This window comes from Pagrus major, chromosome 18 (assembly GCF_040436345.1).
Source record: "Pagrus major chromosome 18, Pma_NU_1.0".
NCBI classification, from domain to species: Eukaryota; Metazoa; Chordata; class Actinopteri; order Spariformes; family Sparidae; genus Pagrus; species Pagrus major.
In genome coordinates, this window is record NC_133232.1 from 26691337 (window position 1) to 26715436 (window position 24100).

Genomic DNA, 24100 nt, shown 5'->3' on the forward strand with positions numbered 1-24100 from the left:
GTTCCCCCCTTTTTGTAAACAATCAACTCATATCGTCTCATTGTCTGTGTGCAGATCAACAAGGACTTGCTCGAAGGATGAAGAGGGGACCGAACTGAGCACCCCGGCTGGCGCTGGAGAGTCCTGCCGGGGCGGAGTGGGTCGCGGCCAGCGCTCGTTGAACTTGACAAAAAAGAGCGGGTCTTTAAAGGGCCCTCCGTAGATGATGGCCTGCATCAGGTAGACGAGTGCCACGACCATGAAGCTGATGAGGAAAAAGGGGATAAAGGGCCTCAGGTGGTCCCAGGCCACCCAGAACCCGTAGCCAAGGCCACCGAACCCTGTCTGGTTCCCAGTGTGGGAAGTGTGGCGGGAGGAGTCCGGGACTGGAGTGCGACTGTGGGACTCGTCATCTGAGTTTGAAGAGGACAGACCACGGACATCAACTGAAGCCATGAGGTTCGAGGCTGAACAGTTCCTTTGCACTTCTTCAACTGTTCGTACTCACGTTCCTCCACAGATCAGTCCCAGATCATTAGGAAGGAGGGCCACACATAATCTCCCAGTGGTGTGTTTCCACGTCATGCATGGCAAGACAAGCAGTGGTGCCCCTAATGTAGCCCAGCTGTGATGACTCTGGTGTTAATTCCTCACAACGATCATTCCTCTCTGAACATGTGCAGTATTCCTTTGGTCTTATCCTCCCGGCGTTTTTTTTCACACAGAACTCGTGTGCTTAAGTTTAAAGTTGCTGCTTCTATTTGAGCTCGAGACAGCGTTAGATGGGAAATGAAGAACAGCGGGGGAGCCCTAAATAGATATGACACCAAATGACACAGGGAGGGAGGGAGAATCTGCTGCGTTTGGTGGTCTCAAATTTAAGGAAGGGTGTGTGTGTGTGTGTGTGTGTGTGTGTGTGTGTGTGTGTGTGTGTGTGTGTGTGTGTGTGTGTGAAGTTACAAACATTACGCACACCCAGTGACTAACACAGTTATGCACGCTCACTTGTCACTCAGATATATACGCATGCAGGAGCTAGAGGACGAACTAATTTATGTTTCACTGCAGTTTATTATCTGTGGCAAGTGCAGCTGTAGGATATTTATGAACCTACATAAAGTTTACCCTTTACATGTCACCAGGGCTGTAGCTAAAGTTTTACATGTACTGAGGTCATGAGTCCCCCCAATGAACCCCCAAACTCTTGTATTAATATTTTGATTTTCCATCCATCCATCCACTTTCCCAGGGTCGGGTCACAGTGGCAGCAGGCTGAGATGGTATTCCAGATGTCCCTCTCCATAGCAACGCTTTCCAGCTCCTCTTGAGGGATGCCGAGACGTTCTCAGGCCAGATAAGATATATAATCCCTCCAGTTAGCTCTGGGTCTGCCCCGGGGTCTCCTCCCAGTTGATCGTGCCCGGAAAACCTCCAAAGGGAGGCGCCCAGGAGGCCTCCTGAGCAGATGCCCAAAGGCTGAGCCCAGCTCCTTTATGAAGGAAACTCAATTCAGTTGCTTTTACCCGAAATCTCATTCTTTCAGTCACTACTTTCTCATGACCACAGGTGAGGCTTGGAACATAGATCGACAGTCCGCTGCAACGCCTGTACTACTGCTGATCCCGCACCAAACCGCCTGTCATCTCACACTCCACTTATCCATCAATCGTGAACAAGACCCAGAGAAACCGGAGGGAACCATGGCCTCAGACTCTGAGGTGCTGACACTCATCCCAACCGCCTCACACTCGGCTGCAAACCACCCCAGTGCCTGCCACGTCATCTGCAGAGAGCTTCCCAAACCAGACACTCTCCTTACCATGGATGTGCCTTGAGATCCTGTCCATGAATATCACAAACAGGATTGGGAACAAGGGACAACCCTGGAGTCCAACTACCCGCTGGAAACGTGTTTAACTTTGTGCATACGGACACAGCTCTCACTTCAGCGATGGGTGGAATCTCCTCTCCAGCACTCTGGAATAAACTTTCCCGTGGAGGCTGAGCAGTGTGATACCCCGATAATTGGAGAACACCTCACCAATTCGGATTTTTCATACTTTATTCCTTCAGTCAACTATATTATATTTTCTTTAAATGCACAGTGTGTAATTTCCACCACTAAGGGGCTCTCAATCCAAACAATGAAAACAAAAGAGGTAGTTTGATGACGTTGTGAAGTAGCGTAGGATGATGGGAGTTGCTGTTTAACCACCAGGCAGATGAGGTAATACATTAAAGTTTTATATTATGTTTGGTAAAGACGTCCTTCCTCACTCCCTGAGGTATCATCTGGTGTCTACTTGGAAGTTATAGCAACCGAATGAAACGCACACTTACCTTGAATAAAATTATAATTCCTCTGGGTTTGATAATGTAAAGACACAACTCAATAAAACAAACAAAGGTCTAGTCATTTGTAAACATCTTTAGTGCGGAAATGTTACATAATTGTATCTTTAATTATATTTACCATCATGAAGGTCTAACTGCTGTTTCAAACCTGTCTCCACTAGGCATGGGACGATATGAAAATTTCATGTCACGATTATCCTGTCCAACATAATTGGGGTTCACAATATTATCACAATAATCACCAAGGAATATTTTTCAAACTCTTAAAATTGCATTAAAACATACTGAAATCCCTTTAACCAAACATTTTGTTAGGAAACAAATATTGTTATTGCATCACAGATACGACACAAGACATCTTTTCTTTTAGTGAAAAACAAAGAATCTTAAATAAGTTATGAATCACGAGGCTCCTCTGCATTAATAAAATATAAATAAATGCTTGTAACATCAACTCCCTGTCGTTTGCCCTCAGCTATGGTGATGGGCTTAGGCAATGCAAAATTAACAAAAGGAAACCAATATAGTTCTGTTAGCTAGAGTTAAGTTATTCATGTGAGGATATTCATGATTACTCAGGATTATTCTGATAATGAAAATTTACCAGTCTCCTGCACATGTTGAGTGTGATTTCTAGAAAACAAGACTCATTGTTTGTCACTGTGAAAGTGAAATCGTCAGAGAAAAAACACAGGACAAATAAAAATATCAAAAAGGAAGTGAAAATAATTGTGGGAAAAGTATGTATGTACAGATGCTAAACCTCTTGACCTCATTGCTGATTTTTTTGGCCTTTTTTTCATGACTTTAACTGACAGGAAAGCTGAAGAGTGACAAGAAATGGGAAGAGAAAGGGGGAAGTCATGAAGCAAAGGGCCAAAGGTCTGATTGAAACCCAAGGTCGCTGCGGTTAGGACGCATCCTCTGTACATGCGGCCTGCACTCTACCAGCTGAGCTACCAGGGCGCCCCGGCAAGAAACAAATCTTCCACAATTTTTGGACATTTCATAGTGTAAAAAAATACATTGATTATTTAAGAAAATAATCCGCAGATAAATCGAGGTTGCAGGCTCATAGTAAAACGTAGGTTTGTCTATCTACCTGTATAACACCTGCCATGTGAAAGTTTATAATTTTAGAATAAAAGCTGTGACCCCCTGGAGATGGACGTGACCTTCAGTCTACATTATTAGCTATGACGCTGCATCTTACACAATCATTTCAGTTTCAGTAGTTGCACAAAATCTTTTAACCTTCATCAACATTTATATTTTAAGTAACATATAAAAAGCACTCATTGAAGTTGCATGACTTTGACCGGGTCACACAGGCTGACACACATACACATCATAACCTGACTAATAGCAAACTTTCGCTCTGACAAGCACTTAAAGCCCTCGTGATCCAGCAGCTGCTTCTCAATCTGTGTGTGGGATGCATTTCAGATGTGCCGCATACTGGAAACGCCGAGACACTTTCACGTCCTCGTACAACCCTCCCATGTTCCTTCGACATGTCTTAAGGCTGACAAACGTACTCACGCATACACACACACACACACACACACACAACTATTCCCTGTCAACATGCGTAACCGGAGACGGCAGCAAAGCTGAGAATGTCAACACTTAAAAGTCTTTAACTGTGCTGCGATGTGTGTTGCTTTATGCAGGCATGAGCACGGTTTGTAGTGTTTACAAAAGGTCTGGTAACAAACAACTTCACGGATAACAAGCTCTGATAATTAGAGCATCCAAAAAAACAAGTTTAATGGGGCACAGAGTGAATAAATGACATAGTGTCATGTTTGTGCGGTTGCCATTTGCCTTAACAAGAGCGCGGGGATGAAATTACTCAGACATACAGGGTGCCTCTCTTTAATTAGACGTGTTTATCTACATGATACTGCAGTCATTCCTCACCTCACCACACAGCCACATCAATCACACAAATCTTGTCTAAGAAAAGATCTTTATTTATAAAAACAACAGTATTACCAGTTACATACTTTTACTGAAAAAAGCAACTTCTCAGAGCCAAGGCAGGTATGAATGGTACATCATAATTTTACATGGATAGGCAACATTACAAATATACTGAGTGGAGAGTAACAAAAAAAAAGAAACAAAGATGATTGGTCTCTTTTGCCTTAAAAACAACTCGGCGGTAAAACTGGGACTAAAAAGTTGAACAAATTGCATAATGCTCTCACCCACCGCTCCCATACATACAAACCCCCGAAATAAAATACAAACAAACCAGACACAAAGAGAGAAAATAAAAGTAAAAACAAATGGATCATGGACGAAAATGTGCTTTTTGTCCAACTCCCAAATTAAATTAAAAGTCAGTTTCTCTCCCCAACCTGTCTGTTAAAACTCGAGTCTCCTCTGAGTGAAGACGCCTCGCATAGTAAAGTGTTTTTTTGCAAAGGTGTAGTAGAGAAATATTACATAGATCCTCATGAAGTGTTAGTTACTTTCTAAATAAAGAATAATAGAGCAAGGAAATGCTTCGAGAGCAGAATGTCAACAAGTTTTAGTGGCTTAGTAGTGTTTGTTCCCAGCTTTGCATTTAAGTACCAACTTTGGTCGGCTTAATGGGCAGACAGGAAAGTCTCAAAAGTAATTTTCCTTTTCACTGGAGGAAGAAAAAAACAAACAAACTGGAAATTAAGGTATCAAAAACAAAGAGGCAGTTGGTACATAAACAAAAAAAAACAACAATGTTTAGTCACAGGAGTAGGAGCACAAGATTGAAACAGACAACATGAAGGGATGAAATAATAAACGTGGTCTTATGGGTCTGGTCCGTGCACACACACACAAAAACACACTCACTCCAAGGTCCATATTCATTTTCCACACTCACACTCACGGCCACAGGTTCTTACTGTATGACAAATATACACACACCTGCCCTTTCTGGTCTACACCTGTGCTCGTTCCCAACCGAGAGAAAATAACTCTAGACAGGAAAATAACTCCTATATAAACAACATTCTCAATCTACAGGGCGGCCGTCAGCTTGTCCCAACCTCCCAACGTTCCCACTGAAGGGACAATTTAAATTAATGAGCCAAAACTAAAGCAGTCATCCCCGTTTTTCTTTTTATATACAGTATATACCCTACATATAAGTCTACGTACATCATCAGGGCGTTGGCAGCAACATGTCATGACCGTGACAAAATTTACCAAAATGTTAACAGCAAGAAAAGAAATAAAAAGCAGGATGACAACACCAGAATTAAATGATTGTCAACAAAGGTGATTGCCTTTACAGAAGAATCATAGTTTAAAAAAAAACTGAATATATATTTTTGTTGCTACACTTGAATGAATTTGTAAAAAGTAGATGTTTAAGTATCTGTACGTGTGCTGCACGAAACGTTTCGCCTGCAACACAGCCACTTTCTTTGGATGCCAACCCTCATCTTCTGATCCCATCTGTGTGGTAATAGAGAGAAAGAGAGGAGAGGAAGGGAAGAGAGGGGGGGAGACGAGAGGGAGAGAGTCTGTGCATCTGGATTTTCTCTCCTCAGTAGCAGTGGTAGGGCAGGGACGGCCCAGTCTGGGTGATGCACACTATCAGTTTTTCTGGAGGATGGAGCAAAAACACATCAATTAAAACCCGAGTCACAGCACAAGCACTGTAAAATAAAATGTTGGTAATCTTTTTTTAAACATGGAGGCAACACAAGGACTCACTATGTGGTATACGTATGGCACACTGCACAATAGAGCGGTCACTATAACCAGATGCTAATCACTACTTTAATAATAATATAAACTAAATAGAATATTTGGATTTTATAGCAACCTATCCCTATCATTTTAACCTTTCAGGCCATGTGCAATATTTTAAATTTGTTATTTGAGTCTATGTAACTTACTATTGTTTTGTACCATAGTCTTGATTACCGCTGTACTGTCTCTGTACTGTCTTGTCAGTTACAGACTGTTTTTAAGTTGATTGCAGCTGTATGCAGCACTACTGCCCAAGCAAAATTTCCTGCTGGGGACAATAAAGTACATCTTATCTTATCTTATCATATTATATTGTTCCAATTTTAGATAAGGGTAACTACTTATGAATACAAACATTTGTGTTCATTACTTTCCCTTGATCTCAATTATTAAGTCTTTTAAGTTTATTTTCTTGTTTCATCCTTGTTCTCAAACTGATATGAAGTTACTCAGTAACAGGCAGTAAGTTGCCAGTTTCAAAACACAGCAAAATAAAAATCAGTTGCAGTGTTTTAAATATGTTGTTGTAATACCCTGCAGAGCCACAAGAGTGCACTGAACCACAAATCCTACACCACAGACTACAAGTGAAAGGTAACAAAGGGTTAAGAGTTGCAGATGAAGTCTCGGCTCCTGGACGATATCTCACAACATATCAAAAGTTTTGGTAGTTATAGTTTTTAAAATAAGCATTAGCATCATATACATTGTTCTGGTATTGTGACAACACTACTGCTGTTATTATTCTGAGGATTTACTATCAGCCTTTGGTTCCTCTCTACTCTGCCGACTGTCGACCACAACGCACAGTGAGCACCTCGCAGCATACTATACCAGCATGTACACGTCACATTGGGGCATCATATAGTTAGATATCAGTACAGCAGAACTCAACCAGTGTTTCAGTGCACCATCAGAGACAGAGACCAGGTTTCACTGAGGGTTTGAAGTTATAAGAGACAAAGGAACTCATAGAGTCCATGCAGGACGAGAGGTCAGTTGGACATACCATGCTGTTACATGCAGAGGGAGGGTAGAGGGGAGGGGGGAGGGCTAACCATCGTAGGAGTCCAACAGGGGCAAGGAGCCCTTTCTGCCCCCATACACCCCTCGCTGAGAGACAACCAGAGAAAGAAGAGAGAGGGAGTGAGTGTGAGAAAAGAAAAATGTCAGTAATTGTGAAAGTTTTAAAGGCTGCCAAAGGAAAAAAGGTTAAAGTCAGGAAAATACCCATAGTGGTGCAGGAGATTATGGGTTAGTGTAGTTAAGTGAGCAATCCAACATGTGAGGATACGCGAGAACGATTTTAAGTACCGCTAAAGTGTCTGTGGTTTCATCCAGAGTGTGTCTCCGCTCCCTCTGGTCCAGTGTAGAGTAGGCTTCTGAGGAAAAGAAGACAAGAATGAGAAAAAAATACTACATCACATCCTGAAAAAACTATAAATCTATCTTGATAAAAAAAAAAAAGCAATGATGATAAATTTACTCACCAGGGCCGAGGTCATTTAGTGGAATCATGTCCCTCTTTTCCCCTAAAATGAAGAAAAACAGTCACAATTTGCTCAAAATCAACACATTAGCTTCATTTATACACAAAGTAAATGCACAACCAAAAGCTTCTGATAGAGAACAAAGAGCTGAATTTAGTATCTTAATTAGTACTAAGCTTTTTGCTTTTTTTGTTGTTAAATGTAGAGTTTAGACACCGTCAAAATATTACCAGCCGGATGTTATTTCTTGCACACTGACCTCTGTCTAGCAGTGGCGTGGTGCTGTCTTCATAGGTGCCGTTGGCTCTGGTGCTCGGGCCGTTGGTGGTGCTGCCGTTGGGGTTCAGGTTGACCATGAAGTCAGTTTTCTTCCAGCCGTCTTTCTCAAGAGGCCGGCGCAGCTCTTTGTGGGCCCAGACGAGTTGCAGGACCTGGCCAGCACCTCGCACCTCACGATCTGAGCGCTTACTGTAGGATACACAGAGACATATTCACATATTTACGTCTGTGATTGGATATATATTACATTCAGGGTTCTTCAAGCAATATTGTTATTATAAGCTTCAATAGTATCTGTTTAATTTGTCCAAGTATCATAAAAATATGTGTGAAACGGTTCGCTGCAAGTTGTCTTCTTAGCCAGAAACTGAAAACATTTTCCACTTGTATATTCTTAGCTCACTTTTAAGAACAAGCTTACCCGTCTTTGTTGATAAGCACCAGCCTCTCAATGCCCTGCGAGGCTCGGAGAGTCTTTGCTGCCTCCAGACTGTTGCCTAGCACCTCGGCGAGCGTGCTCAGTACAGAAACCACTGTTTCCTCTGACAGCGTGCGTCCAGACTGACTCTGGCCTCCAGGCAGGTTGGCCACAAGATGAGGCACTGCATGCAAACCTGCAGGAGAAACACAGTGAGGTAAGAAAATCTATCTATATATGGAAACATCCAAAACACACACACTTGCTAGATTGCATTGAATATTGTATTTGGAATAAATCCAATCCAATAAATGATCCAACATCCTTACCGAGCAGTTCGCAGTTGCGGTTGTCGATGGCGAGGTTCCTCAAGGCTCCGGACATTGCCCGAACCACGCGGTCGTTGCCATGAGCCAGCAGCTCTGCCATCATAGGAAGACCCTTCTCCAGACGCACGGTGGCCCGGATATACCGACCATACTGAAGGACAAACAGATAAAGAGCGATGTCAGTGATGAAGATTACATTGACAGCAATTACATTCCAGTAACATACCAAATTCATAACACACAATTTTCACTTTTTTTGCCAACAGCACAGTTTCAGTTTGTTAAAAAAAATGGTACTAACTGTCCATCGGCCGGCACAAAGGTTCTGGATGGCACCGGCAGCGGCCTCCAGCACTGAAGGGTTCTTGCTCTCTCTGAGCAGCGATGTGTAAACACGAACCACCTCTGGTTGGAACAACAGCTCGTAACCTGAAGTCGACACAAAGAGAGGAGCGTTAACTTGAGAACTTCAACATTTGTGCTGGACAAAGATAAAGCCTATACCAAACTATATACTATACATGCAACTGCAAAAAGTCAAGTTACAGAATTCCTTTACACCCACAGCAATCAATGTATATTGTCACTATGTTTATTACCAGCTGTTTCTATAACTTTGATTGTATGTGTTGATCATGATTATTTAGTGTTTGTGAATTTCAACACCAGTAGACAACAAACAAATATGACAACAGGATTGTTTTGTTTCAAATATCAAAAGACTTTTGGTTTACATGAGTAATTGTGAAGATGAAACACAAGTTTATGTTAAAAATCAAGAATTTTCAAGGAGCATCTATCAAATTCAAGCATACTCACCTTGAAAACGGTTAAAATTAAAAAAAAAATTTAAACTTTCAAGACTTTGAGCAATCTTGTTGTCAAGTTATTGGTTTAACTTGGTTTATTGGTAGACATGTTGTAGTGTCACTTGGAGACTAGTTTGAAGCAAGAAACATTAAAAACCTACTAATTACTACATGTCCACTAGTGACAAATTAAAAAAAGTCTTAACATTTTCAGATAGTTTGCCAAAAACTATCCATTACAGCAGATATCCAGTGACAAAAGTCCTTATTCCATTCAATGATCTTATGTTTATGTTAAGCAGCAGCAAAAGAAGAGCTGCACAGAAAGAGCTAAACAGGACATGAGGAGATTTGAACTGAAGCATAAGCATACTACTCCAAGACTGATCAATTATAAATGAGTTCAACGGAAGATGTGCATACCTTTGGCAGGTGTTGTTCTCTTTGGAATGTCAACCTGATCTCCACTTCCATCATCTCCATCCTTCTTTCCTGCAGAAATCAAATAGCAAAGAACATTAAAGAGTGATCTGACGGAATAACACAGATTATGTGAAGTTGGGTTGAGATGAGCAGTCGGTTATCCTCAGTCCTCTAACTGTGGAATGTGAAATGGGACCATGCAACCAGCAGAACAAGCACTGTGAACATGCAATGCCATTGGTGTGACACCAGGTGATCATGCTCATAAACTGGATGTGAATTCAACACTCTTATCTCTCAAGTTAAGAAGTATTCTGTGTTAGTGAAATGAGCGATGACAGAGTGGACATGGTTTCAAACGCCAGGAAGCGACTCTTACCTTTGGAAAACCACTCATCTAAACACAGCAGAGAGAAAGAAGAGAGTGAAGGAGGGTGAGAAGAAAGATGGGGGGAAGGTAAGAGGAAGGAGGGAGGAGAGGAAAAGGAGGGAAACAGTGGTCGAGTGTGAAAAACAGCGACAGGTGCTTCCGCCACCAACAAGCTCAAACCCACCAGCAGCTACCAATCACTCAACAGCAAATATCTGCGACACAGTGTAACTCTCAGCTGTGATGACTGTCTGACACTCACCTTTGCCCTTTCGAGAGCCAAAGCAGCCGCCTTTGTTAGCGGGGGCTGGCCCCTGGTTGAGGGGCGCGCTCTCTGCGTAGCGCTCGCTGCCAGGGGCTTCACGGTGAACCTGATAGGACAGATTCCTCAGGAGGCAGACGCAGTTCTCCACCAACTGCAGGAGGATAAAAGATGATCAGATATGGAGACAGGAAGAAAGATGCTTTTGTTTCATGAGTTTATTTTTAATGGAACCAATTATAAAAACATGTCATCTGACTGAAGCAAACAGGTACCTTATTATCCACATCTTTGCGGTTGATCTGTGATTGGACAATGTACATGAGTGAATCAACCATTCCTGTGCACTCCCTCAGCTTTCGCCGGGCCTCGCTGCGTTCTGAACTCACATTCCTGTCGGACAGAGAGGAAAGTTAAACACATAATTGCATGTTTTCTTCTCAAAATAAGTCTCTCCTCCTGCCGTCCATCCATTCGTCTCCTTGCGTACCTAAGGCAGCCAGCAGTGTTGGTCAAGGCGGTCTCCCACTCCAGATGGCGTGGTTTGCAGCTCTCCTCTCCTCCGTTGCTCCCTCGCTCCCAGCCAGAATGAGGGACGATCACCTCGTCGGCGAGGGCATGCAGGGCGTGGTCCACGATCTCCATCTTTACTGAGTCGTGGGATGAGAGGTTCCACAAGGTGCCTGCAATGATAGAATAAATACTGTTACTATCCCTGACAAAAGAAGAGACATGTTGGCCCCTAAAATGATAGAATATATTATCTATACAACAATCATATGATGTCAATACCTGTGATAGTGTCAGTAAGGTCCTGGTCGCGGGTTTTTCTCAGTAACCTGACCAGAGCGGGCACGCCATCGCAGTTCTTGATGGCGATCTTGTTGTCTTGGTCTCGCCCATATGAAATGTTCTTTAGTGCTCCACAGGCCGAGTGGTGGACATCCTTGCTAGGGTGGTCCAGCAGTGACACCAAGGATGGGATTCCCTTCAGACGACGCACCTCTGACTTAACCTAGATACACACACACAAAAATTATCAAGCTCACATCAAGGCCAGAATAGAAAAAAATCTGTTATTGTGCATTTGACTTTCACCAATGTTTCACCTTATCGTTTTTGAATGTGAGATGCTGGAGGAAGGCGGCAGCGTTGGTCTTGACAGGGTCTAGACGGTAGTTCAACATGGCGATGACCTCTGGCAGCTCCGGCTGTCTCCATGAACCGGGTGGACCCTTCCTCAGCGTGCTGTCCAGCGAAGCCATGCTCCCCCTCTCCATCGTCATGGGAACAGCCCAGGCATAAGGATCAACACCTCCCATGTCACCGTCCAAAGTATCCTCACAGCTCCTGCACATAACAGAGGGAGAACATTGTTTCATATGAGGTCTGATTTTAAAAAAGGAAAAACGGGCATGATATGATGGGGCAGACTTTATTTTTCACCTGAGTCTTCGTCTGTCTATACCGGCGGGGCCGTGTCCTAGGCGTGGCATGGTACCATAGCCTCCAGGGTGCATGGGTGGAGGCCCCATGCCGTACTCATCATATCCCACACTGCGCTGGTCATCCTCCAGAGCATAGTGGCCTTGGCCATACCGCATCTCCAACGCTGAGCCCAGGGCCCTCATTCCCCGGCTTACTTGAGGCTGCGCTGCATACGGGTCAAGCTGCTGACGACTCGGAGCCCTGTAGCCAGAGTCCAGGGTCCTGTAGCCATCAACTGGCCTGGGGAAAACAGTCAACAGAGTGAGAGTGAGAGTGTTATCTGGTTTCACTCCTAATTGTGAATCAATCAGGGATTTAATTATGACAGCTGAACATCTAGTTAAATCAGTTTAAATGTAAAAGGAGCGTGTATTCATTAACCTAGTGAAACTCCAACTCTTGAAATGTGACACATTATGTTGATGAAGCAGAACAAGTAATTATACAAGTAATTGGTTTTTCATTCACTCATGAAAAACCAAAAACTACAATTACAGATCGGCTTATTAAAGATTAACTGTCCGTAAAGACAACATATTTCAGAATGTATGTACAACCACGTCTTGTACCTGTAGCGGTCGTCCATGTGTGCGCCCCTGCTCAGGCTTGTGTATGCCTCTGATGGTGGGCCTCCCCTGTAGTCATCGTAAGCCCCTACAGGCCCGTAGTGGTAGTTTCTGGGCACTGTGGCCGTGGGGTAGTCTGGTACGGGCTGTCTGTAAGGACGGTCCAGTGTGGCGCTGTAGTGGCCCATACCGGACACTGACAAACCCCCATCAATGGACATCGAGTCAGAGGGCATGACTGTGCGTGAGATTGGTTTCTTCATCTGAGGAAGAGCGAGACAGAAGAGATGCATTCATGTATGGACAGTATGTAAGCCTTTGAAGGAATTTTTAAAGTCTGATGACATCACGTTATGTGTGTCATATCATTTACCCCATTGTCTGACCGCCGTGTGGTCCCCTCCTCAGAAAAAACTGAGTGTACTTCCTGGGAGTCGTCCTCCGGTGAGTAGCTCTCATCGAGAGCGCCGTGTGCAGGATCCACCATTCTGTACTGTAGCAGAGACATACCAAACATTTACATCTTTAAATCACTGGCACTTAACTGCATAAATACAAGAAAAATAGATACATGTACGTGCTTTACTTTACACATACCTGTGTGCCGTTTATGTATGCGTCAGTCAGTTTCAGCCGTTCTATGTCTGCATCCCCTAAACGCCCGTTCTAGGATAAAAGAGATACAACTGTTATACAACTTATATATATATATATATATACACACATTTTTTATATACAATTCTGCTGAAACAGCACATAAAAGTGAAGGCATGACTCTATGTAGCCACTGCTGTCGACTTTCTTACAACCACCCAGATGATATTACTGCTGCTAAAGCACATTCAGTGCCGACCAAACCGTCCCTGCGTGTTTATGGTCTGTGAATCACTGCCAGACATGAGGGAGGACATTTTGGAGAGCAGCCACTCACCCTCACACCCTACTTCCTCCTCCTTTACTGAGTTACATAATCAAAGACTGTCACACTGTACGACTTGGACACTCTCTACCTAACCCTAAGCAACACTCTCTTTCATGCATTATAACTGTTATCAGCGACAGCCTCGAGCTGAATCACTGCATAATTGGGCTACTTTGGAGATCTTTATCAGCAACCGTTCCACCACAAAGACTCACTATCAGTTTCAGTATTTCTGTGACACTAATGTAAGAGAAAACAATACTATGAACGTTATCAAAACACTTACACCCACTTCATTCTCAGAAGTATGTCATACTGCACTTTATTTTATGTCCACAAGGAGGCAGGGCTATTATGAAAAAAGCAATGGGAAGTGCAGATTGTGTTTTGAGAGAAAGAAGGGTACAGTTCCTCTACAGCTGGTCCGTCCTAAAATACCACCTCATTTACCAACAAATGAGGTGGTTTTGGAGAAATGTGCAGACTGCAAGGCTAGCAAAGCCTGAGTATCTTCGCCGTTAATCGTTTTAGAAATAAAACATAGTTGGTAAAAGGCCAAAAACACAGATTCCTGCCTTCTTATCCTTTATCCTCCACTTGCTGCGCACGTAATCAAATAAAAATGTCACTTCCAAGGATTCAAAGAGACAAAACACAAGAGCTAAATGTCACCAAACCCTTAAATAAGGAAAATATTTAGGAAAACTTTTTTTAAACATGCTACAATTGTCAACATGAGTTTACCACTGCCTGACCTTTAGTGTCACTTGAGAGCAGAGAAGTGATAATGGTGCTCCTTAAATTTCTTCTCCATGCCTACAGGCACTGAGGCCGAATGTTACCACTATCTACTAATCAGGTATTTTGAGAGAAACAACCGGGACAAGAAGGCTAAAGCTAAGACCTTGCCCAACCAGATAACTTGGCTGTAAACAAAAATGCTGAGTGGAAAAGTCTTTAAACTCTCAGCACAGTTAAGCTCATCTTTACCTTCAAAAATAGATGTACATACATCATATTATAGCACATTTTCCTGAGAATCACTTTAAACCATTATCAGACAAAAACAATGGTGGGAATTTCTGTTTTTGGCTCACCCAGCAAATTAAACACCTTTCAGATCAAGTTACTTTAATTCAGATAAAAATCTATATTTGCTATACAGCAATCCTGCTCGCTCAACACTGCCTACAATGGTCAAATACAACAGAAAGATATTAAAGTGGCAGCTACCATGGTATTGACCGGTATTAGAGCTGAAAAGATTTGTTGATGATTCAACTAGTCTACTTACAGGAAATGAATTGTTAACCATTTTGATAATTGAATATAATTTGTTGTTTTTTTTTAACCAAAAGGTGCCAAAAATTCACTGGCTCACTGCTTAAATGTGAGTTTTTATGGTTTTCCGAATCTTCCATCGGACTAATTTGAATATCTTGGCTTGTCGACTGTTGGTGAGACAGAAAGCTATTTAAAAACAACAACTTGGAAATTGTAATCCAGATTTTCCAAATTTTCAGACAGTTTTAGACCTTAAAAATATCAGAACTTCATTGAGAAAATGAATTAAAATCAATAGCTAAGATGAACTAGTTGCAGCTCTATAAAATAAATGTCTGATGGTAGACGGTGTATGTTGCCCAATCCTAACACATAAAAAGTAGCAGAAACATAATACAATACAGTGATTTTATAATATTATTTCAAGGAGCTTACAATATTGTGTATGTTCGATATACAAAAGATAACTGCATGCAAAAGAATACTTAGTATACAGCAGAAATAACAGCGATAATGAATTAAAGTGCTTGATAAAAGGATTTAAATGAATATAAAAAACACAAATGCTTCACGATGAAGAAGAAGCCACAGTGGATGCAGGACTATGCGACACATGCACGACAAATGACCGCATTTCACAACACTACATGCTGGAACAGAGAAGAAAATAACTGAGATTCCACAGCAGGGGCCGACGAAAGGTGCAAATGAAATGTGTGCGTCAGAGTGCATCCGGTGAGTGACAGGGAGAACATGCAGGCGGTTTGATGATGACCATCTCAGGCATGTTAAAAGTAGTGCGACTATGTGCAGGCAGGAACTGATACACTTGCGGATGAGGGCTGAGAGACAGATGGACTTGGGAGATACAGAATAAAACGAGGAAAGAGTCACAGACACAAACTCGTCGGGCGCTGGTGGAGAAGAGGCGGAGGCAGAGAAGGGATGAATGATCGACGGACAGCTGGATGTCAGAGGGAGGGGTCTTTGAGGATTGGATGGAGGAGATGATGATCCACGGATTAGGCGATAAGTGAAAGACGAGGGTTGGTAAACGCCTACGAGAGACTCTGGATGGGGATGATGGGGAGCGTTACCTGTGTGTGAGGGAGAGGGCGACCCAGGGCCGAGGGGCTGGTGGCGGGGAGGCCCACTCTCCTCCTCTCCTCCTCCAGCGCCCGGGTCAGCTGTTCAAACTGCACCTCCTGCTCCCTGACCGACTCCAGCAGAGCCGCTGCGCTCTCACACTGCTCCATACACACTACACGGCCCCAAGGGGAAAGAGGGGGGCGTTACATACATCCATACAGCCTCCAACACACTACAGCACAAGGAGAGGGTGTCTGACCATAACACAAACACAGCTCTCAGTAGAGAAAGATCTTCTGGGCTGATATAAAGTAGAGGGCATAATTTCACCCCGTCTGATTAATCTGCTGACTGTTAGGTGACTCAAGTTGAAATGTCTTCTTGGAAATCTATCTGCACCGTAGTGATTGCATAACAGAAGATCTCCTCCTTTGGCATGAATAATGAATATAGAGCAGTCACCACTGTAAAGACATGTTTGTGGTTGAAACTCAAAGGAAAAACTCCCCCCAGTTACGCTGGATTCTGGTGTACAACGTCAATTCCCTTGAAACGGTCATGGTAAAATGAGTCATTCATTCAAGCTTCCCCTGCCAACTTGCTCAAATCCCATGAAGCCTTTAGCAACACATGTACATGTCAGAATTCATAAAACCTACATCCTAAGAAGTGTATTAAATGCCGAATATATATGAAGAGTAAATTAATTCAGGGTGGTGCTAATGTGAAAATAAAATAATGCAGAATAATAAGTGACCCAATTGGTGCCATTAGAAGCATTATTCACATGACACAACACAAGACAAAGACTGCAGGAGGAGGGTAGTGCTGATGGAGGAAGGACTCAGATTTATTGATCATAAATATTGCAAAATATTGATTGTGATAATGTGGAGAGAGTTGGTGCGATATTACATTTATCAATATCACCACCTCTTGCATGCAGATCAATAAACTTATTACCGCTCAACCTTTGCTTTGAGAAGTGCTTTGGGCTTTTGATCCTCTAAGACCACATTAGAAAATACGGACCAAGAGAGATTTTTGGATAAATCCTCTCAACAGCAGTTTATTTCATGCTTTCATCTACAATTTGTGTTAAGAAGCTCCAGATTCAATTGAGCTTGAAAACTGAAAATGAGACCACTAATTTTAAATCCAAAAGGCCCGGTGGAGCCCTGGTTACGTAAGAATTTTATTCATTTTTTGACTGTTTTATCTGCGTCTCAGCAGCATACTTTATTCACTGAATAAAGTATGTGTCTGAATAATATTCAGACATCCACAGTGTACAAAAATTGTCAAACAATGGAGATGAGATCACAAGAAGAGAAGCACTCTTTATACTTTTTGGAGGGAGCTTAAAACCGAGACACACAACACTCAATCCAAGTCTTTATGGTGGGGAAGCAAGATATGGATTATCTTCATCTCATACCCTTCTCATGGCTGATAACAATAAGATAACAGATACTTTCAAAAGAAAGAAAAAGGTTCCTAAACTGCATTTTAGTGTAGTGATGGGTGATTTAATTATCTATAGCTCTAGTAAGATTTGTTGTGATAAACCTTGTAGTCTTTTCCTCAACTCTTAAACCCCTGCAGCACGTGTTGCAAATTACCACTGTTGTGTTGTCACCCTCTAAAACTGTTACAAAAACAAAAATAAAAAAAACATCTCTCTAGCCGACGCTGTGTGACTCTCGCTAGGTGTGGCAGTTGACGCCATGAGCACAACAACAGCCTACTACATCTTCTCTTCAAAATGTGTGTATACTGTGCTTGTTAAGTCAATGAAAGCAATTTGACTTCATATTATTGGCCCCATTTACTGACTATAATTCATATCAACACCAAATTATAACAGATAATATATATTTCCCAACATCAGGGTGATCTTGATCATGCATCACTATTTTATGGTTTACACACTAAGCAGGCAACAAACAACTGCACAGAGACACTCTCAGAGCTTATTTTAGAGAAAATCAGAAATACACACCTTCACCTGTGGGCGTGGTTTGGTAGTAGAGGTGAGAGATCACGCCAAGGTCAGAGGTTGAGCTCTAGTTGCTCATGGATAGAAGGTCACCGAACCACCAAGCCCCAGAAACAGGAGGAATGGACTGCAGAGAAAGACAGACAAGTGGAGGGAAGAGAATAATAAAGGAGGCAGAAGGAGAGATGTTTAAGTGAAGAATGAAGGCACCTCAGTTTGAAAAACAGCAACATAGTGAGAATACCGAATAAGTGTGTCAACGGGGTTGAGTCTGAGAGAGACATACAGTAGCTCCAGCCTTTAGACACACCCTGTATTTACTCAACATTTGGACTGCGCACGGCAGCTTGCTGCGGGAAGTTGACCAACCTGCAGCTCTTTCTGGGCCAGAGAACATCGACTGTCAGCACAACGAGAACGAGGGTTTTAAAGATAGTAACATCCTTCAAGAACCATATGTTCTCCTATCAGCTCATCCTTTGTTTAACCTCGTCTTTTCTTCCAGCCTTTCCTTCTCTAATCAGTCTTCATCTACCTCGGGCCCAACTCTTGTCAGCCCGCTACTCTTGTTCTCTCAACTTAACCGCCTTTCGTCCCTCCCCCCTACGTTTCTTTGTTTTCTTGGCTGTGCTCTGAAAGAAAGACATTGTTATATCAGAGCCAAACAAGTGGAGACTCAGATCCTCTTATCTGTTGATACAGCCTCTGCTGCAGCAGCCCAGCTCCCCATCTGACCCAGGCACGGCCACACAGACACAGACACACACACACACACAGACACAGACACACACAGACACACACACACACACACACTAACACACCTGCATGACCGGTTGGACAGGGTAGAGGAGGGGCTACCAAATTTCAGTTCCTCAATGTCTCTCTCTGTCTAGCCAACATGCACAGACACACTCTACTGAGAGCCTACGATTACGGTGATGTGGGGAACAAATACGATCCTGCGTTTCCATTTTAGGGCAGCAGGTGTTTGTGCGCACGACAGGTAGAAAAGAAAAGCGTACTAAGTTCCAGCGGAGAGGTGATGGGTGACTCACAGTTTCACCTATGTTAGGTTGTGCAAACAAAAAAAAAAAAGAAAAAGAAAAAGACAAAGACTGGATGATATCATCGCTTAGACAGACAGACTGTTACGACACTCTGTTAGATGGTAAAATGAGGCCTACAGAGGCCGTTTCAGTTCCTGTCTGTCTGTCAAATGAATGACTAACACTAACACACACACACACACACACACACACACACACACACACACACACACACACGTTCATGATTTTGCTTATTTTTAAAAACTCCTCGCTTGGGGTGTGCCTAGTGTGGGAAAAAAGGGAGGAAAAGTAGGATGGCCTGATGAGAAAACGAGGAGTGGCTGAGGCATATTTCACAAGACAAAAGGAATTTGTGAAAACCAAAACCAGGATTTGCATGCAGGATGAGGCCGACGGACGGGAATACATGATGTCACACACTCACACTAACACACACCATCCTTTGCTTAGTGGCTGTGGCGCCCCCGAGCCATAACCTCCCACCTGAGCGAATCACACGCCGCTGTCCTGTACCACTCATGCCTATATATGGTCACAGCCAGGACACAGGCTGATATTATCCACTACAGACAGATGGAGACGGGCAGAGTAGGTAGGAGCTGCAAACAAATAAAACAAAGTGAAAGACGGGTAGCGAGAGGAGAGGGGGGGGTAGAGATACGGAAAGGAGTGCTGAATACAAGATAAAAGCTAATCTTGCATTCCTAGCATTGTCTCCCTGCACATTCAGCACAGCAGCCCACCCACTCATTCGCTTTGAAACCTTAGCATGACTCTGGCTAATGACCTATTGGAGATCTGTGTTTATTGTACTGTTGTGGTATCTTCAATAATCCAAACACGGAGAGACACAAACTATTTCACTAAACCTCTTCTCCTCTGGCATACGTCCATATTTGTGTGCCACATGTAAACACTGCCACACTCCTCTCTCTCCATCTCTGATGTGGGGACTAATGATCATTAACATGCTACACACTATCTTGTTTCACTAATGAGCACAATCGTCATTCGCACAAGATGAATTATAAACTGTGATTGATATTTCTTGGCAAGTGTACTTGGCCTGGGAATGTGATTCGATGTGTGTAAGTGTGTGCGTTAACCGCAGCCAGAGGAGGGAATTTGCAGCTGTCAGTCCGGGAGGTTAGTGGAACAATAAGAAGTTTGTGTAACCGAGAACATGAACGCAAGTGTGAAAAGGATCGGAGAGCAAAGAGGACATTATCAGACATATTTGAGCGCAAGTGCATCTGTGTTTGTCTGGGTGGGGGGGTCGAGCTCATGTCACTGTTAACACACCCGTGACTTCTGTCCTCCACTCGTCTCCCTCTTTTCACAGCTGTTAGTTTTGGCCTTGAAAGTCAGCCGTGAGTTTCGATGAACAATGAAAACAATCAGTGCAGTCCCCTCGCCAACACCCTCCCCTTTCCCCTCTTACACACTTCCTGAGAAACAGGATGTTATGGATTCGACATCAGAGATGGGTAAAAGGGACGTGGCGGCTACTTAACCTCACCGAAAACCATTAACCTCAGAACGAAACCATTAGATAGTAGGCTGTACACGTTAATAAACCACCTACTGATGGTTGGGGGAAGCACTCAGTAAGGTGTTTTTGCGGTGAAAATCCCCATGTCAATATGTTGATCATAAGACCACAAGCTACTTCCCATTTTACTAATATTGTTCTCCATCTACCGTTTCTGTTCTGCTTTCATGAACTTCCGGAAGTAATCTCTGTGAACCTCCATGGCTGAATCATCACATATAAAAAAATGTTTTAAATAATAAATTGCTGAATCTTGTTTGGTTCCCATGGGTCGAACCACTGAGTTCCTGCACTCTTGTTTTTTTTTTGCAGAGTTGAAACAACTGACTGAATATCTTTGGGTAATAAAAAATGAAAATTATCCTTAGCTAAAATCACAGAAATATGTCCAGGTAGACCACTCCAAGAAAAGAAAAAGCAAATCAGCAAACACGTTTAGAGCAAAGACATTAAGAGCCTGACCATCGATGCCAATGCTGATATTAGGGAGTAAAAAATTCTGACATTTATTAGCCGTTATACACAATTCTTTTTTTTTTTTTGCAATGATCCCTTAAATTTGGTTATCAAAACACTTATTTGTCATAAGGCAGTTTAACAATAAACTTTACTGTCTAAAATGACACCAGCACTGAAACAGTAAACTTCATTGAGAAATAAAAAAATTATAAATCACCCCAAGCATCTTTTTCAGCAATCTAATCCTGAATTGACTGTCATACGTGCAGATCCAGAGTCACTCCTCACACCACATGGAGTTTGTATGATTTGACAACACATGTACGCATCGTCAAAGGTCACAAGAGTACACAGAGTGTTACGAGACATGTTCTGCTTATCCTAACTATGAAGGAAACACTCAGTCAAAATGTCAAATACAGTGCCTTGAGGTCAACAAAATACACACACTCCCCAAACATCTGATCGAGCCCTGACACACCACGAGTCACACATGTCCATCTGATTTTGCAGCAGTCAGTCAGCATGACTCACTTAACCCTGTCAGAAGACATCTGTGATCGTACGCACATGTAACAACAATGCAGCCTTTTTGTCGACTTAATGAAACCCTGCCTCGAGTAATAAGCGTCTACACCTGCCACTGAAACAACACATCCACTGTCAAAATGCACATCTGCTCACGATTCTCGAGGTAACTCACACTGCAGTTTGCTGATAAGTCGGTGCGATGCCACCGTTGCTGGTTTAAGCCGAGCGTGGCTTGTAATGGGATTGAAGTTTTAACCCGGTAATCCACTTACCTCCTAACAAATACACATGCGAGGTTAACATGCACGCACATACATAGACACACACACACAGGTTAAGCCTTGTGTGGATTAACCTGCACACCTCAAGAGAGCAGACACAATTGCAGGCGGCGTTAGTGGTGGTGGTGGGGGGGCATGCATCAACAATCAAACAATTACATGGAGACAAGTAGTCAAGGAAAGCCTGATTCATGGGTGTTCACGCTCACACATGGTGTTATTAGTGGTGGCACCTGCAGCTCACAGTGATACCTGCACACATGCTGTCCTAACATTAACCAAGAGAGTCAGGGAAGGCTCTTACCTACACTGCAATATGTGCCTGCATGTAACCATTGTTTACCAGGGAAAAGCTAGTTTGCTTGTCCACACTTAGGCTGACAGTTATCCCCACCCAGAACCAAAACAAGTTCACACATGACCCACCCAACAGGTTCACAAGCAGACAGATTCAAAGATCCCCGCCTGTGTGAGAGAGACTACAACTGGGAAGACCATCATCAACACCCTTTAAAGAGACTCAAATACACAAAACCGGCTCAACTTCAATAAATTTGTTTTGTCAAACAAGTAGCAAGGTGTCCCCTTTATCTTAACCTACACTCTTATCTCAAGGGCTCCTTACCAATAATAACCATCGAGGTGATGAACTCTACTTATCTGCTTAAATTGATAAAAGTGCTTCCGACAGAAAGACGCTTATAAACGAGACGACATCGACGTGAACCAGGTCCAATCGCGGTGAATATGTTACACGACGAGGGAACCAGTTTAGCTTCTTTGCTGTTGTAAATCCGCCCGGCCGTCACGTTTAACCTCTTCTTTCCTAGCAGACCTCACCGTGAACCATCTGGAGCTGTTAGCTGTTAGCATAACCCCCACAGGCTGTCATGAATTGATCTGCTAACGTAATTTAGCAATCTAGGGCAGGGGCGACCAGGCTGCGTTAGCTAAACACAGAGGCAGATAACAATAAGACGTGGGTATAACATCACTCTCGCGAACAAAGACTCGCGTATTTGTGCATTGAGTTTGCGGTGCTTGCGCTAACGCCACTTCCCAGATAAATGACAATGTTGGAGATCGGATCAGCCCCGGTTGGCTCCGATGCTCGCTCAGCACCCCTGTGACCTGGTTTGGCTGTCTCGCTACGTTAGCATCACAATAACCCACATAGCCGCCTGAGAGCGGTGCCAACAAGCAGGCTAGCGTTAGCCTAGCAAACACAGATTAGCCGCAAGAGCTGGAGTTAGCTCGCTAGCTAGCCAGCTTGTGTTCAGCTAAGCGGCGTTTTTTAAAGCTAATTTAGACTCTGTTAGCATCAATGGCTCTTTTGAATCAGTTGTAACAGCGTGTACAGCGGCTAACAGCACCGCGGGTCACGGTGTGAACTTTTAAGGTTGGTTAGCATTAGCCGAGGAGAGTCGTGTTGCTGATCTGTCGATGATGTGACCACTCCTTGCCAACGCTGCAGTGCACCCACTATCTATGTGGAGAGAGAGGGGGGGTAAAACGCGGCCCCTGCTTTATGAAGCATCTGCTAACATTTTTACAAATCGACTCACCTGCTCGTGGAAAGCCTGCCCCGACCCCTTCCAGACTATTCCAGTTTTTGCGTGCGTGTGTGTGTGTTTTCGCCCCTCTTTTCCCCTCCTTCCCTGGGTTCTGGGTCAAGCTCGTTAAAGACGAAGCGACATCACCGAGTTTTTCTATCAAAGAGGGGGCGGGATCAGCACGCGGGCTTTACCGTAAAGACTGGACACGCGCGCACACTTGCTCTTCTCATACAGGTGTTTGTCACAAGTTTTTTTTTTTCCCCACAACACAGGCACCAGCTGTTCAGAGGCCAGCAGTCAGATTTGGGAATTTATCACCCTTGTATTCCTGCCAAGACGACACACACACACTGATAAGAGGAAGCCTGTGGTTATATTAAAAAGATTGGAGGGGAGCAGGGGGATTTAAATCCTGTTGCAGTGGTTGAACAAACAGGCTACCTCCCACCACCTCCTCTCTCCTCCCATTTGTTTCCGTCTGTCGCTCCCTCTCCCTCACACACACACACACACTGATGTCATTTCATTGATTGCCCAAGAACAATAGGCTGAGAGGAAGCAGCATTTCTTGGGGAAGTACAACAACTAAATTCCACACCAACACGACAAAACTATTGGCACATAAACCCACTGCCAGTGACCGTCATCACATCCTCCTCATGTGCATGATCAGTAAATAACTTCATGGTAATAAGCTTCTGTACTAATCACTTGATTTACTGTACATGAATCATGCTCGACCGCTCAACTATTTAGGGATCACCGCATGACCCGACCACCCAATTGTCAAACTGCATATTCTGCTTAATTCTTCAGCTTTTACAGTAATGTTTGCGCTTTTA

General features: G+C 43.3%; 1 protein-coding gene across 4 annotated transcripts; it reads right to left on the reverse strand.

Annotated features, from left to right (window-relative positions):
* Positions 1–4289: 4289 nt before the first annotated feature.
* On the reverse strand, positions 4290–23402 carry LOC141013080 (catenin delta-1-like). 4 transcript variants are annotated; one of them, XM_073486625.1, is made up of 20 exons: positions 17816–17905; positions 15822–15985; positions 13116–13184; positions 12892–13011; positions 12522–12781; positions 11911–12192; positions 11574–11814; positions 11257–11479; positions 10955–11147; positions 10740–10857; positions 10465–10618; positions 10212–10229; positions 9833–9901; positions 8902–9029; positions 8601–8751; positions 8275–8467; positions 7834–8042; positions 7575–7616; positions 7399–7466; positions 5842–5934 (listed from the first exon to the last, which is right to left on the reverse strand). In XM_073486625.1, the coding sequence occupies exons 2-20, from the start codon at positions 15978–15980 to the stop codon at positions 5926–5928; spliced, it is 2706 nt and encodes a 901-aa protein (XP_073342726.1). In that variant the 5' UTR covers positions 15981–15985; positions 17816–17905; the 3' UTR covers positions 5842–5925. The 4 variants fall into 4 exon arrangements, with proteins under 4 accessions (XP_073342729.1, XP_073342727.1, XP_073342726.1 ...); XM_073486628.1 differs by lacking the exons at positions 10212–10229; positions 15822–15985 and adding an exon at positions 23268–23402 and having other exon boundaries at positions 4290–5934; positions 17816–17939; XM_073486626.1 differs by lacking the exon at positions 10212–10229 and having other exon boundaries at positions 4290–5934.
* Between the last annotated feature and the right edge of the window lie 698 nt (positions 23403–24100).

Excerpts from the sequence above, each read along its gene's own strand:
- LOC141013080 (XM_073486625.1), bottom strand. The coding sequence starts at position 15,980 with ATGGAGCAGTGTGAGAGCGCAGCGGCTCTGCTGGAGTCGGTCAGGGAG. Across the intron at positions 11,815-11,910 it reads ATAGACAGACGAAGACTCAG|GAGCTGTGAGGATACTTTGG; the intron begins GTGAAAAATAAA and ends TGTTATGTGCAG. Across the intron at positions 10,619-10,739 it reads GCAAAGATGTGGATAATAAG|TTGGTGGAGAACTGCGTCTG; the intron begins GTACCTGTTTGC and ends ATCCTCCTGCAG.